This window comes from Centroberyx gerrardi, chromosome 3 (genome assembly GCF_048128805.1).
Source record: "Centroberyx gerrardi isolate f3 chromosome 3, fCenGer3.hap1.cur.20231027, whole genome shotgun sequence".
Taxonomy (NCBI): Eukaryota; Metazoa; Chordata; class Actinopteri; order Beryciformes; family Berycidae; genus Centroberyx; species Centroberyx gerrardi.
Genome location: NC_135999.1, coordinates 348,399 through 364,552, shown reverse-complemented (window position 1 = coordinate 364,552; position 16,154 = coordinate 348,399). Strand labels below are relative to the sequence as shown.

Here is a 16,154-nt window from a genome sequence, read left to right as displayed (position 1 = left end):
TGCAGCTTCACCTCCTGCAGCAGCTCCACCTCCTGCAGCAGCTCCACCTCCTGCTACAGCTTCACCTCCTGCTGTAGCTCCACCTCCTGCAGCAGCTCCACCTCCTGCTACAGCTTCACCTCCTGCTGCAGCTCCACCTCCTGCTGCAGCTCCACCTCCTGCTACAGCTTCACCTCCTGCTGTAGCTCCAACTGCTGCTGCAGCTCCACCTCTTGCTGCAGCTCCACCTCCTGCAGCAGCTCTACCTCCTGCTGCAGCTCCACCTCCTGCAGCAGGTCCACCTCCTGCTGCAGCTCCACCTCCTGCTGCAGCTCCACCTCCTGCTGCAGCTCCACCTCCTGCAGCAGGTCCACCTCCTGCTGCAGCTCCACCTCCTGTTGCAGCTCCACCTCCTGCAGCAGGTCCACCTCCTGCTGCAGCTCCACCTCCTGCTGCAGCTCCACCTCTTGCTGCAGCTCCACCTCCTGCAGCAGGTCCACCTCCTGCTGCAGCTCCACCTCCTGCTACAGCTTCTCCACCTCCTGCTGCAGCTCCACCTCCTGCTGCAGCTCCACCTCCTGCTGCAGCTCCAGCTCCTGCTGACCTCAGCAGTCTGGAGGATGAAGCTCCTCCTGTTGTTTGTCTGAAAGCGGTTTGTGTTGCAGTGTGTTGATTTAATTAAAACTGAGTTAGCATTAGCATTAGCATCCCAGCATGTTCCTATCACCTGTACAAACTGTACAAAATAATTTCACTAGGAGTGATGACATCACAGCCACACAGCTCAGGAGCAGGAGTGAAGACGCTTGTGCTTATGCAAGTGCACAGGTATGCATGTGTGTGTGTGTGTGTGTGTCTGTGTGACTTCCTCCTGTCTGGTTGAAGCAGTTAAACAGTAAAATGAGCTGTGGGAGTGACATCACTGCTGCAGGAGTGACATCACCGACTCTGAACAATGAACAATGACCTTTGAACTCTGGTGGCTCCGAGAGTCTCAGTCCTCTAACAAGAGAACTGACACAGGGAACCACCTGAAACACAAGGGATTATGGGTAGAAGGAGACAGAAAGCCTAGCAGAACAAAATGAAGTCTGGACTGATGCTCATATTCAGCTGTTTCTTCATGTGATCTGAACTGGGGTGAACACTACAGAAGAAGAGACAGACGAGTCCGTCATGTTAGATAAAGTTACAGGAAGTGGCAGGATGACAGGTTCAAACTCCGTCCAATCAACGAGCTGCGTGTGAGTCATGTGACGTCTGTTTCCATGCCCTGGCTGGCTGTGATTGGTCAGTTTGAAGCTGAACGAAGCAAATACAGAAATACAACACAGTGAAGTCCAGCTGCAGTGTGACCGCACCTGAACAGGTGATATAATGTGTGTGTGTGTGTATGTGCGTGCACGTGACAGTGTGAGCATGTGTGCTTGTGCAGCTGTCAGCGCCGCGCCTGGCCTCTCTCAGGTCCTCTTGTCAACTGACTGCAGGAACCAGTCAGTGAACCTGCGGAGCTGAGCGGCCGCCGTCTGGCTCTCCTCATGCAGCCGCCGGTTGTCCTGCCGCAGGTGCTGCACCTGCTGCTGCAGCTCCACCTTGTCCTGCTGCTCCTGCACACACACACACACACACACAGCCGCAGGAACACATGCGTCAAGCTCCACCGCTCAAACATTAACTTACCCCAACACATTACAACACAACAACACAACACATTTTTACCTTCCGCAGGTCGAACTGCAGCTGCATCAGGATCTCCTCCAACTGGCTGACTTTGCCTGTGAGCAAGGCAGGAGTGACCTCACTGGAGGAGGCAAGGAAAGGACAGGACAGGAAAGGAAAGGAAAGGAGAGACAAACGTCTGTGTCATTAGTTAGCATCAGATAGTTTAATTGAAAAATATTACAAATCAAAATTTTGACAACTGCAATTTCCAAATTACAAAAGGCTGCGATTCTTTTCATCAGAGGAAAAGGAGTTTCTGATAGTTTCATAAACAAGATTCTGCTTCTGCCACTGAATCTACGACACTATGACTCTCTGTCATGTGTTTCAGTCTGTCCAGCAGGGGGCGGAGCCTGCTCACTGCTCACTGCTGCACTGCTCACTGCTGCCCTGCTGCCCACTGCTCACTGCTGCACTGCTCACTGCTGCACTGCTGCCCAGCTCACTGCTGCCCACTGCTGCACTGCTCACTGCTGCACTGCTGCCCACTGCTGCACTGCTGACTGCTCACTGCTGCACACTGCTGCCCTGCTCACTGCTGCCCACTGCTGCACTGCTCACTGCTGCACTGCTGACTGCTCACTGCTGCACACTGCTGCCCACTGCTGCACTGCTCACTGCTGCCCTGCCCACTGCTGCACTGCTCACTGCTGCACTGCTCACTGCTGCACTGCCCACTGCTGCACTGCTCACTGCTGCACTGCTCACTGCTGCCCTGCTCACTGCTCACTGCTGCACTGCTGACTGCTGCACACTGCTGCCCACTGCTGCACTGCTCACTGCAGCACTGCTGCCCTGCCCACTGCTGCACTGCTCACTGCTGCACTGCCCACTGCTGCACTGCTGCCCTGCTCACTGCTGCACTGCTGCCCACTGCTGCACTGCTGACTGCTGCCCTGCCCACTGCTGCACTGCTCACTGCTGCCCTGCTCACTGCTGCACTGCTCACTGCTGCCCTGCTCACTGCTGCCCACTGCTGCACTGCTGACTGCTGCCCACTGCTGCACACTGCTGCCCACTGCTGCACTGATCACTGCTGCACTGCCCACTGCTGCACTGCTCACTGCTGCACTGCTGCACTGCCCACTGCTGCACTGCTCACTGCTGCCCTGCTCACTGCTGCACTGCTGACTGCTGCCCACTGCTGCACTGCTCACCTGCTCACTGCTGCACACTGCTGCCCTGCTCACTGCTGCACTGCTGCACTGCTCACTGTTGCCCTGCTCACTGCTGACCACTGCTGCACTGCTCACTGCTGCACTGCTCACTGCTGCCCACTGCTGCACTGCTCACTGCTGCCCACTGCTCACCTGCTCACTGCTGCACACTGCTGCCCATTGCTGCCCTGCTCACTGCTGCACTGTTGCACTGCTGCCCTGCTGCCCACTGCTGCACTGCTCACTGCTGCCCTGCTCACTGCTGCACTGCTGACTGCTGCCCACTGCTGCACTGCCCACTGCTGCACTGCTCACTGCTGCCCTGCTCACTGCTGCCCACTGCTGCACTGCCCACTGCTGCACTGCTCACTGCTGCCCTGCTCACTGCTGCACTACTCACTGCTGCCCTGCTCACTGCTGCCCACTGCTGCACTGCTGTCCACTGCTGCACTGCTGCACTGCTGCCCAGCTCACTGCTGCACTGCTGTCCACTGCTGCCCAGCTCACTGCTGCACTGCTGTCCACTGCTGCACTGCTGCACTGCTGCCCAGCTCACTGCTGCACTGCTCACTGCTGCACTGCTGACTGCTGCACTGCTGACTGCTGCCCACTGCTGCACTGCTCACTGCTGCCCACTGCTGCACTGCTCACTGCTGCCCACTGCTGCCCACTGCTGCACTGCTGCCCACTGCTGCACTGCTGCCCACTGCTGGACACCGGGACGGAAACACGATATTCTGATTTATTAAAGATGGAAACTGGAGTTTATTTTAAAGGTTTGCAGTTAAACACGATCTCTGACTAGACAACTGCCAGAAACTGGAGTGTTAACAGTCTCTGTAAATAAAGTGTTAAGTCCTTCACTGATTCTCTTCTTGGTGTGATGTGTTGTGTGTGTTCTGTGTTCTGTGTGTTCTGTGTGTTCTGTGTTCTGTGTGTTCTGTGTGTTCTGTGTTCTGTGTGTTCTGTGTTGTGTGTGTTCTGTGTTGTGTGTGTTGTGTGTGTTCTGTGTTGTGTGTGTTGTGTGTTCTGTGTTGTGTGTGTTCTTTGTTCTGTGTGTTGTGTGTTGTGTGTGTTCTGTGTTCTGTGTGTTCTGTGTGTTCTGTGTTCTGTGTGTTGTGTGTGTTGTGTGTGTTGTGTGTGTTCTGTGTGTTCTGTGTTCTGTGTGTTCTGTGTTCTGTGTTGTGTGTGGTGTGTGTGTTGTGTGTGTTCTGTGTGTTCTGTGTTCTGTGTTCTGTGTGTTCTGTGTGTTCTGTGTTCTGTGTGTTCTGTGTTGTGTGTGGTGTGTGTTGTGTGTGTTGTGTGTGTTCTGTGTTCTGTGTGTTCTGTTCTGTGTGTTCTGTGTTCTGTGTGTTCTGTTCTGTGTGTTCTGTGTGTTCTGTGTTCTGTGTGTTCTGTTCTGTGTGTTCTGTCTGTTCTGTTCTGTGTGTTCTGTGTGTTCTGTGTGTTCTGTTCTGTGTGTTCTGTGTGTTCTGTGTTCTGTGTGTTCTGTGTGTTCTGTTCTGTGTGTTCTGTTCTGTGTGTTCTGTGTGTTCTGTGTGTTCTGTTCTGTGTGTTCTGTGTGTTCTGTTCTGTGTGTTCTGTTCTGTGTGTTCTGTGTGTTCTGTTCTGTGTGTTCTGTTCTGTGTGTTCTGTGTGTTCTGTTCTGTGTGTTCTGTTCTGTGTGTTCTGTGTGTTCTGTTCTGTGTGTTCTGTGTGTTCTGTTCTGTGTGTTCTGTGTGTTCTGTGTTCTGTGTGTTCTGTGTGTTCTGTGTGTTCTGTGTGTTTTGTTCTGTGTGTTCTGTGTGTTCTGTGTGTTCTGTGTGTTCTGTGTTCTGTGTGTTCTGTTCTGTGTGTTCTGTGTGTTCTGTTCTGTGTGTTCTGTTCTGTGTTCTGTGTGTTCTGTGTGTTCTGTGTGTTCTGTGTTCTGTGTGTTCTGTTCTGTGTGTTCTGTGTTCTGTTCTGTGTGTTCTGTGTTCTGTGTGTTCTGTGTTCTGTGTGTTCTGTGTGTTCTGTTCTGTGTGTTCTGTGTGTTCTGTGTTCTGTGTGTTCTGTTCTGTGTGTTCTGTGTGTTCTGTGTGTTCTGTGTTCTGTGTTCTGTGTGTTCTGTTTGTTCTGTTCTGTGTGTTCTGTGTGTTCTGTGTGTTCTGTGTTCTGTGTGTTCTGTGTGTTCTGTTCTGTGTGTTCTGTGTGTTCTGTGTTCTGTGTGTTCTGTGTGTTCTGTGTTCTGTGTGTTCTGTGTGTTCTGTGTTCTGTGTGTTCTGTGTGTTCTGTGTGTTCTGTGTTCTGTGTGTTCTGTGTGTTTTGTTCTGTGTGTTCTGTGTTCTGTGTTCTGTGTGTTCTGTGTTCTGTGTTCTGTGTGTTCTGTTCTGTGTGTTCTGTGTGTTCTGTTCTGTGTGTTCTGTGTATTCTGTGTTCTGTGTGTTCTGTGTATTCTGTGTGTTCTGTGTTCTGTGTGTTCTGTGTGTTCTGTTCTGTGTGTTCTGTGTTCTGTGTGTTCTGTGTTCTGTGTGTTCTGTGTTCTGTTCTGTGTGTTCTGTGTGTTCTGTGTGTTCTGTTCTGTGTGTTCTGTGTTCTGTGTGTTCTGTGTTCTGTGTGTTCTGTGTTCTGTGTGTTCTGTGTTCTGTGTTCTGTGTTCTGTGGCGTCCTACCCGGCCTGCAGGGCGGCGCTCTCTGTCGCCACGCGCCGGCTGAGCTGCTGGGAAAACTCCAGAGCCTGTTGGACCTGATCCGCTTCAGACATGGAGCACAGAGACGCCTGGTCAGCTGGACACACACACACACACACACACACACACACACACACACACACACACACACACACACATATATTTTAACCTTAGTTTTCCAGGGAAGTGGACGTGCTGCTCTGGACTGACTGCCTTGCTCACAGGCTCCACAGTACTTATTGTTTCCCACATGGAGGATTCAAACCTTCCAGAACAGTTTAAGGTCAGAACGTGTTTTGAAAGCCAGAACTCTCAGCAGCTTGATCAGTTGTATTGATCAGATCAACACCCACACACATATTATGGTCTGCTTGTGATGTGGAGCAGGAGAAACCTAAGTTACTGTCCTTTTATCTAAAATAAGATTTTAGGACTCCATGCAAAATAAAATAACTTGGCAGGTTGGATGAGAAGAACAACAGAAGTTAGCAGTTACAACACAAGTCAACACTGTAATTGTGTGTCAGGTTATCTTCTCCAAACAGGGAATAAAATGACTTGTTAATATTTTTACAGCTGATAATATACTGATCCTTAACACCAGAATGCCGGTGGACTTTGCGATCTAAGAAGCCAACAAGCCGCCAGCTGGGGGGGAAATATAATTATAAATATTTCTTATGAATTTGAAAATCTAACACTGGTTTGTACATAAAGTAGGTCGAGAAAAGGTTATGAAGGGACATTTAGAAAGCTGAAATATTTCAGTTTTAAAATTCAAAAGAGCCGTAAACTAACCGCCGCTTGGCCTTTCTAGTGTTAATATGTTCAGTCAGTCCAAAACACAGCGACCACATCCAGAGCAGAGGACCGCTGCAGCAACACGGTGTGATCAAACACATCTGTGTTAGTTTACTACTATCAATGTCGACAAAACATAGGTGTTTTATTATCATATTAAATGTTTCATTCCAAAATGCTATAGATCCATTTTGGAAATAATGTTATCTGATGCTCATTGCTCCGTTTCAAAAATGCAACAGATCCTATCTGTTCTCTGAAATGGTTTTCAAAGGAATGTGTATTTCATACGAATGATGTTTTGCTGATAACTGTAATTACAATCCATAGCAGGTTTAATTTTCATCCCAGCAATCATTTTGCCAGGCTGTCACATTCTTGAAATGGTGAAAATCTCCCATTCGAATTAAACATATTGTGTTGGAAAGCAACACAAATGTGTTTTGTCCCAAACTAAACACATGGATGTGCTGAAAATGACAAATCATTCCTAGAAGCAGCAGGTTCGTTTTAGTTATTTGCATAATTCCTAGTAGAGTTAAAGGTAAGATGATTATTTTTAGAAGGAAAACAGCATTTTTGAGAAAAGACTGAGAACAGCTTTGCAGTTCAGTTTCCAATCGACTGTCCAGGTCCAGACCTGAGGAGGGAGCACAGCTCAGCCATTCACCTCCATTCACCTCCATTCACCTCTATTCACTTCAACTCACTTCCATTCACTTCCACTCACCTCCATTCACCTCCATTCACTTCTACTCACTTTCTTTAAATTCCATTCACTTCCACTCACATTGTGCTCACTTGGTATTCCTGTTAAAAGGGTGTTGGTTTAGAGGACTTATAAATAAAATTAGAGCAGACAGATGGTTGGGTAGAAATAGACACATGGGTAAGTAGATACATAGACAGACAGACAGACAGACAGACAGAAGGTAATGAATAAGTGTTAAAGCTGCGTCCTTGGTGATCAGATTGTGATCAGATCGGCTAAAAAGCATCAAATCCAGATGTAAACATCCTCAAGACGCACTGAAGATCCGATCATCCAAACCACCTCCGCAGGTCAGAGACACATGTGACCACATTACCACATTAGTGTAAATGCAATGCGTCTTCAATTCACATACAGGGGCTACGTTACCACAAATAAAGGAAGCAGGAGGCTCAGACAGGAACATGGATGGAGAACAAGAGCGATGAGGCGTTTACTGTCAATTTAAAGATGTAAATATTACAGGAGGAAGACAGTCTGGAGAGGGAAAGAGAGATCCGATCCCAAAGTGTTTGCATGTGACACATGGACAGCCAGGTGTGAATGTAATCCAGCTACAAGACATCTGGACACAGTCTGGACACAGTCTGGACACAGTCTCTACACAGTCTGGACACAGTCCACATCTGGACACAGTCTCTACACAGTCTGGACACAGTCCACATCTGGACACAGTCTCTACACAGTCTGGACACAGTCCACATCTGGACACAGTCTGGACACAGTCCACATCTGGACACAGTCTGGACACAGTCTCTACACAGTCTGGACACAGTCTCTACACAGTCTGGACACAGTCTGGACACAGTCCACATCTAGACACAGTCTCTACACAGTCTGGACACAGTCCACATCTGGACACAGTCTCTACACAGTCGTGGACACAGTCCACATCTGGACACAGTCTGGACACAGTCCACATCCGAACACAGTCTGGACACAGTCTCTACACAGTCTGGACACAGTCCACATCTGGACACAGTCCAGGTATGAGACGCATGAGACAATCCGGATACATGTAAAGGAGGCTGGTTTTTCTCAAAAGTAACACCAAATTTCCCATGAACCCTGTTGCTTCCTGTCGCAACAAAAAGGTTCAGTTTGCGCTAGAATAACTCCGCCCTCTTCCTGTTTCATGTAGGAAAGCAGTGATCTTCACCCATGTGACATCACGGCCCAGAAGGCTGCAGGTTTTCATTCCAATCAATCACTGTACCAGCTGATTTATTTGATTAGCACCTTCAACCAGGGAGGAAGTAGTGAAATGAGCTGCTATTGTGATTGGTCGGAAGGAAAACCTGCAGACTCTTCAGCCTCAATGGCACATAACTAAGAACCTCTGCCATAAAGCAATATCCCTTTGTGCCGTAAAGCAATCTCCCTTTATGCTGTAAAGCAGAGGTACTCAAATTTTTTATTGAAGGTCCACTTATGAATTTTACACAAGTTCAAAGGTCCGGAACAATGCCAGTACAACGCTACGACATAAATCAATGTCCATAACATAACTTAAACATAACTTTAAGTTCATACATTCAACACTACAGTATGGTGGCTTGAATCAGTGGAGAAATGGCTGTCTGCCTGTAACCAACGCCTTGAACCTGGGCACTTGGGCACTGACCCAACTGTTCATTGGTCAAACTGCTGCTGTAGGAGTTTTTAACAATGTTCATCGTGGAAAATCCAGATTCACATCGATATGTGGAACCAAACATGGTGAGCACATGACTGGCTGCCTTCTGAAGGTGGGGAACATTTGCTGCAGTAACGCAATCGGCGACCCGCCTCACTTTGAAAAAAGTGGCAGAAACGAAGTGGCGCGGTAATGTGTTGTTTGTTGCCAGGCAACCAAAGTAACGCTTAGTTGTTCTCTTGAGAAGTGACGCATGACGTGCAGATTTTATCCGCTCAAGTTGATCTTCTTTCAACTCTTTGCGCGACCAACCACTGCGGAAAAATCCGCAATCCACCGCACAGCCGGTGGTGAGCGCGGAATTTGTGCCCTTCCATAGGAAATAGTGGCATTTTGAGCCGACAGGCGCACGGCACACACAAACACACACAAACACACACAAACACACACACAAGCGGCTCCGTGAAAGCAAATCAAGTGTCACACATGCGCTCGCAGCCTCGCGCACACAAGAAAATGCACGTTCAATCACACAACGTGTCGGACACTAATGTGACACAAGGTCCGGTCCGGATTGATTTGTAGTTCGGTCCGGATCCGGACCTCGGTCCGGAGTTTGAGAAGCCGTGCTGTAAAGCAATGTCCCTTTGTCTCATAAAAGCTGTTGCAGTTCCTCCTGTCAATGACTGAGGTCGCTCTAAGTCAAGATGACTTAATGCACAGTGAAGACAAATGATGGAGGGAAGAGACTTAGGGGATCAATAGAGTACTTCAAAGGTTATCTAAACCCTCGTTTGACAAAATGATCAGACTTTTATAGAATAGATCCTCTAGGTTTTAGAGATACTGAATGATGAAGTTTAGATAATGACTTTTCACCCATATTGGATACACAGCGATTTGGAATAAAACTTGAAATGTTTTAGTGATCCTGTTTGATGAAGCCATGCATCTCTGATTAGACCCAAACTGAACTTCAGATCCAGCTCCCAGTCAGAACAAACAACATTCATGTTTAATTTTGCCTTTAAAAGTGGGGCAGCAGCAGCTTAGAGACTAGATTGGCTTAACTTTATTTTTTAATAAACTGGAGAAAGTCATTCATGCTTTTATTTCTTCACTGTTAGACTGCTGTAACTCTCTGAGTCTTCAGAGCAGCAGCAGGGTAACTGAGGTCATCATGCAGATGTGGAGGCTCTGCAGAAGAACCAACTGGAAGAGCCTCCTGCCCAACCAGAGAGCAGGAATGAATATGTATATATATATATATGTATATATATATATGTATATGAACTGTGAAATTGACAAAAATGACTTCAAAGTTTGTCTCCTGTTGCATCCAAAGCTTTGTAGGTACAGAAGAGGACTGGGAGTTATTTAATAGCCTTTATGGGTTTAACCTCTGGCGATGTGAAATCTACACCTAGTCACTTTCTTTGACCGTTAAAACAAATCAGAAGTAAAGTAGTTCTACTGCAGCATCACACAGCAAACCGGTTTCCTTCCAGATACAGAGCACAGGAGGGGAAGAGAAAGACAGAGAGGATTTGATAAGTTAGAATAGCCAGGAAAGATTTCCCCAATGGATCACATATCCGTTTAGAAAGCCAGCGGCTTAGTGGGGAAATTGGGGTTAAGCTCTCAGCCAAAGGCCGGCTGCTCCACCTGGCATCTGGCTCTGGATGAACAATAAAGACGGAGAGGCAGACCGAGTCTTCCTCACATCTGACTCTGAAGAAAAGACGGGTTTTAAACATAGTTCGGGGTTTTGATGGTGTGTTTTCTAATGAACTGACAGTCTGGTCAGTCCATCCAAATCTCGCTGCAGTTTGCTCTTGGAGATTTAGGACAATATATATAATATTACAATTTGTTGGCAATGCCAGTGAATCAATGGGCCTGAGTGGGAAAGTTTCATGTACTTTTCTGTTGTTGCTGGTGACTTCTGCTCCAGCAGGCAGTCTGCAGGTAACCAGCTGTCATATGAAGTTTAAACAGCTGTTGGCTGGTGAAACAGTGAGCGAGGTTCATCAGTCTGCAGGCAGCATCAGTCCTGTTCAAAACACCTAAAGTGTCGGGTGAATTTGGGGATTTACAGCCGAGAAGAAAGTTAATTTCCAGAAAGCGATCCATTTTGAAAAACAAAAAGATCATAACTGGTGTTTACCGTTCGATATCAAGAGGATCCGGTCTGTAAACATTTTGTTTCATCAACCGTCCTTCAGAAAAAAGTCCATCATTTGTTTTCATTTTGTATGAGTCGGTGTCACTTTGTCCAAATATGAGAATAAAACTCTTCATGTATAATCAGACGGGACCTGAACAGGAGGCAATTTAAAGAAAATGACAGGGAGAAACACACTTCTCCCTCCACCAGAACCACAGCACTCTGTACCACCAACACACACACACACACACACACACACACACACACACACACACACACACACTCTCAAAACACATTTACATGAGGTAGAGAGGATGTAAATTGCCTGAGACAGAGTGTGTGAGCAAGGCTGCAATTACAGCAGAGAGGTGGCGTCAAGCCATTTCCCAGAGTGCCTCCCTGCTGCGCTCGCTAAATGATAATGGATTCATTTCACATCTCCAAAAATACATTCAGTCTTTCTTCTAATTATCACCTTGATGCAGAGCGGAGGAGCAGGAGCTGCCGGGTCAGATCGGCCAGCGGCTCGCTCACATTTCAACCCAATTATAAAGAAAAGAAAAGACTCAACACTGTGGAAGATTTCATTAACGCTAAATTAACTTGGAATACTTTAAATTAACTGGCTGGGATACTGACTGATGTCAATCTGTCAGTATCCTATAAAGAGTTTGGAATATGTAAGGAAATAAGGAAATAAGGAAATGTGAGTGCTGACCTGTAAGAATCAACTTTACAAGCAACCAACAGGTCAAGGGTCAGAGGTCAGAGGTCACAGCACCCGAACATGAGATGGATCAAATATTGATCATGAATGAAAGAAAGAAGAGCAGAGGAAGGAAGGATGTTTTGTGCTTCAGGACGACAGAAGACAGAAGGTGGTTTTAGTTTCCAGGTCTGCAAGTTTATTTTTATTTATCTGCTACAAATGAAGTCAAAATACTTGTGGAAACAGAGGAACTCAGCTCAGATCAGAGAGAGACGAAGTAAAGGCCAAAACCTTCAGAAACCTGCAGCAGCTGGAAGACCAGCAGGATTCATTCAACTTCACAGACCTGATCAACATCTCTCTGCGGGAATAAAGGTTCTAACTAGAAACATCTAGGGCTCTCCAACTTGTCTTCATAGGTAAACCCTTTATGGTTCTAAGTTGCCCCTCTGAGAAGAACCTTCTGGAACCCTGATGCCTAAGACCATAGGCTGGAACATGTTCCTTGTAGCTGTTCAACTGAAATCTGACGAAACCTCTGGAACCAAAGGAACCAGCTGCAGCAGAACGTGGAACAACAAGGTTAGAATGAAAAAAAACCTGAATAAGGTTCAGGCTATTCCAAAGACGCTGAGCCTGGCTTCTTTGTGGGCAGAGACCACATGACCATGTCTAACCAATCACAACGGAGAGGAGGGGACTGACCAATCACAATGGAGAGGAGGCGGGGTTCAGCTGACTTCAGGACCACAGCAACATCCAGTAGCAGATGCAAGAAGCAGCAGTAAAGTCCTGGTCTGGTTCCAGACTCCTGAATCTCGACCCTTCACTCTTCAGATTTGGTCGAGCGACTCGGAGTCTGGTGTTCTAATCAACAGGGATTTCGTGATCGGAAAAACGATCTGGCCAATCAGAACCTTTGTGGGCGGGACTAAAGTTTGAACCGGTTTTTCATCAGTGTTTCGGCAGAATAATATTTGTTGAAATCTCTTCTTAACCAACGTATTTTTGTCAAAAACGACCGACATTCTTGGTAAAGTTAGTAAATATGCCCAGCATCATGTGACTGAAAAAAACGTCAGAGGGGCCGATACGCCACACAGAAAACGGCTAACATGGAGGCAAACTCAGACCGAATAATGGAGTGGAAACTAAAGAGCCTGATATTCAGTCTGAATACCAGGCTGGTAAAGTCCTGCTGCCTCCCTTCCTGTCGCAGCAGCACTACCAGCTGCAGCCAGCAGGGGGCTGCAGCACTACCAGCTGCAGCCAGCAGGGGGCTGCAGCACTACCAGCTGCAGCCAGCAGGGGGCGGCAGCACTACCAGCTGCAGCCAGCAGGGGGCGGCAGCACTACCAGCTGCAGCCAGCAGGGGGCGGCAGCCTCACTGCAGCCGCTTGGTTTGTCCAGATGTTCAGAAAACTGAAGCGGTGAAAATAAACGGAACCTTTCACTGTTACTTTCTCAGACAAAGTTTACAGAAAGCCGCATCTGGATTCTCGGGCTCCTCCTGGTCGTGTTGCTGCCGTCGGGAAGCGACACTTCTGTTTGGAAACTGTTGGTTTCCATGGCAACAAGAGGAAATGATGCACATATGACTTCATGTGAAGAGCAGAAGATCAGCTGTTATTTTCCATCGCCTCAACACTAAATTACAGTTACACCTTCACTGAACAATGATCATCAGCACATGATGTCACATAATGCGCCTTTATAATGTATTTTAATCAGAGTATATGTAGTGATGGCCCAGTGTAAGCTCCACCTCCACATGCCACTGGTCACCGTGACAACAGTTGGTCGTATTTGTTACTGTCTACTGTTTGCTGACAGTAGCAGGTATACAGCCGGTCGCTATGGAAACAAACCCCGTTCATGACGGAGAGGCGGTGAGGAAGAGGAGCCGTACCTTCGAACGCCTGCGCTGCGTCCAGCAGGTGGGACCAGTCCAGGTGGGACGAGGCGCTGGGGAGCGGCAGCAACCCGGCGTCGGCCATCTTGGATCTCTCTGCCAGCGAGCCGTCCGAGAAACTGAGCTCGTCTGTGAAGACAGAGGAAGTGGTCATCTTCACTTCCTGTTGACATCCTGACACACAACACCTGCAGTGACACGTCAGTTAATGTGCACATTTGATCTTTTATTCATTTAAGTGTTCAGTGTTCTTTGTAAAACAATTCTTCATTTCAAGGCAGTAATGTACATTGTTTCCCTACCATTGAATAGGAGGTGTGTGTGTGTGTGTGTGTGTGTGTTGGGGGGGGGGGGGTGTAACAAATCTGATGAAGCAAACAGGAGCTTCGTTGAGCCACAGAGACAGCTAACTTGAGGTCAGAGGTCAGCATCTGGAGAGGGGATTATGGGTAGGGGGCATCAGAGAACTGACATCTGGAGCTTCGTCCTCATTGGATCGCTGTCTGATCCTGGACCGGCTGAGCAGCTTCAGCTAATCTCAGGCTCAATCAGATCCTGAATCTTCCTGCTGTTTGTTCCTCTCAGCCTCAGAGGAAAAGTACGAAGGAAACGAGTTTGTCTGAGTCTGAGTCTGAGTTTCCTCCAGCAGCAACACAGAATGACACAAAGACTCACATCTGTGTGTGTGTGTGTGTGTGTGTGTGTGTGTGTGTGTGTGTGTGTGTGTGTGTGTGTGTGTGGGGGGTGGGTGGGGGTGGGTGGGGGTGGGGGGGGGGGTGGGGGGGAGACCTGAAGCACAGCGGCTTTAAAATAATTCTAAATCTGCTCATATGGTTCTAGGACTGAAGTCTTCAAATAAAAGACACTTTGTAGTTTTGCAGTCAGAAATAAAGACAAAAGGAACTTTAGGAACCTGAAGATCTTTCAGTGACAAAAACCAACGAGGCTGAAAACTTGCATGAAGCTTAAAGGAGACAGTTCAGACCATCTCTGCCTGATGAAAGTGTTTCTTTTTCTTTTTTCTATTTATCTTTTAATTTTACTTTCTATCAGAGTAGTGACCAGGTCAACTCTGCTCGAGTCTCAAGTCAGTCTCAAGTCTAAATGTAGAGTCCAGTATCAATTTAATATCTTAAAGAAAACTAAATATCTAGGACTTTTCAATGCAATATGGTTTTAATAGGATAAAAACTTGGTAAGAGCATCATGAGTTTGATTTCTATAATCAGTTTCAACTTCAATAAATTCAATCATTCCATACAAATTCAGAAAACAGAATTTAAATTCAGTCGTCCGCTGGAACAAATCTCATCACTTTCAATCTAAGTCATTTACACAAACACAAGATCTCAAGTCAAGACTTTAGAAACCTTTTCAAGTCATCAAAGTACAAGTCAGAGTCAAGTCCCAAGTCACCAGAACCCAAGTCAAGTCAAGTCTCAAGTCTTCTCTTCATGCATCAAGTCAAGTCTCAAGCAGTTAAAACTGGGACTTGAGTCCAAGTCATGTGACTCGAGTCCCCAGCTCTATTCATTTGTAGTTTCACAGTCAGAATTACACTCACTCTTCTGCAGAGGAAGCCAGTGGCGGCTGATGCGCGGCGGCAGGGTGTTGTGGTACGGCGCCGCGCCGCTGAACGGGGCGTCGCCCGCCAGCGCCCTCTCCAGCAGCGAGGTACGGGAGCTGACGAGGGACACGCTTCTCCTGCGGCTGCACAGGCTCTCGTCCGACAGCGTCCGGTAGACGGGTCGCCTCGGGGACGACGGCAAAACGCCAGGACCGCCGCCAAGACCGCCGCCAAGACCGCCGCCAAGACCGCCACCAAGACCGCCGCCAAGACCGCCACCTAGAGTCTGGACGGAAAGACGGAGAAGACGTTGCTCTGTTAGGACTCAAGAGAATAAAGGCAGAGAAGGAAAGCTGAGTGTTTGTGAGCAGACTGGTGGACACTGGGAAGCGTCTGAGTGGATGATAATTATATTAATGATGATGATTATATTAAATATGATAATTATATTAATGATGATGATTATATTAAATATGATAATTATATTAAGGATTAATGACTGGTTAATATAAAAGAACAACGGAAAAAACAAAAGGCCTTCCTTGATGTTTCAGTGTGTTTGTCGTCTTTTAACCTTTATTCAACCAGACAAACCACTACAACACACTGCTATTTACAGCTCAGCCTGGGGGGGGCTCACACACACACACACACACCACACACACACACACACACACACCATACACACACACACACCATACACACACACACACACACACCACACACCACACACACACACACACACACACACCATACACACACACACACACACCACACACCACACACACACACACATACACACACCATACACACACACACACCATACACACACACACACACACACCACACACACACACACACCATACACACACACACCACACACACACCACACACACACACACACCATACACACACACACCACACACACACACACACACACACACACACACACACACACACACACACACCACACACACACACACACACACACACACCCCCTCCAGCTCAGTTCAGCCTCAGTCTTGGTTGGTTGATGTGGGGGAAGTTTGAACCATCAACCTTCTCTTCCATCAGACTGAACTGA

At 47.5% G+C, this 16,154-nt stretch overlaps 1 protein-coding gene across 1 annotated transcript in view; it reads right to left on the bottom strand.

Annotated features, from left to right (window-relative positions):
* Positions 1–1,372: 1,372 nt before the first annotated feature.
* LOC139911183 (signal-induced proliferation-associated 1-like protein 2) overlaps positions 1,373–16,154 on the bottom strand; it is a 92,904-nt gene continuing 78,122 nt past the window's right edge. The window contains exons 17-21 of the mRNA XM_078282733.1: positions 15,068–15,356; positions 13,501–13,632; positions 5,489–5,603; positions 1,699–1,780; positions 1,373–1,586 (exon numbers count right to left, since the gene is read on the bottom strand). Coding sequence (XP_078138859.1) covers positions 1,440–1,586; positions 1,699–1,780; positions 5,489–5,603; positions 13,501–13,632; positions 15,068–15,356 — 765 coding nt within the window. The 3' untranslated portion in view covers positions 1,373–1,439. The remainder of the gene's footprint in view (positions 1,587–1,698; positions 1,781–5,488; positions 5,604–13,500; positions 13,633–15,067; positions 15,357–16,154) is intronic.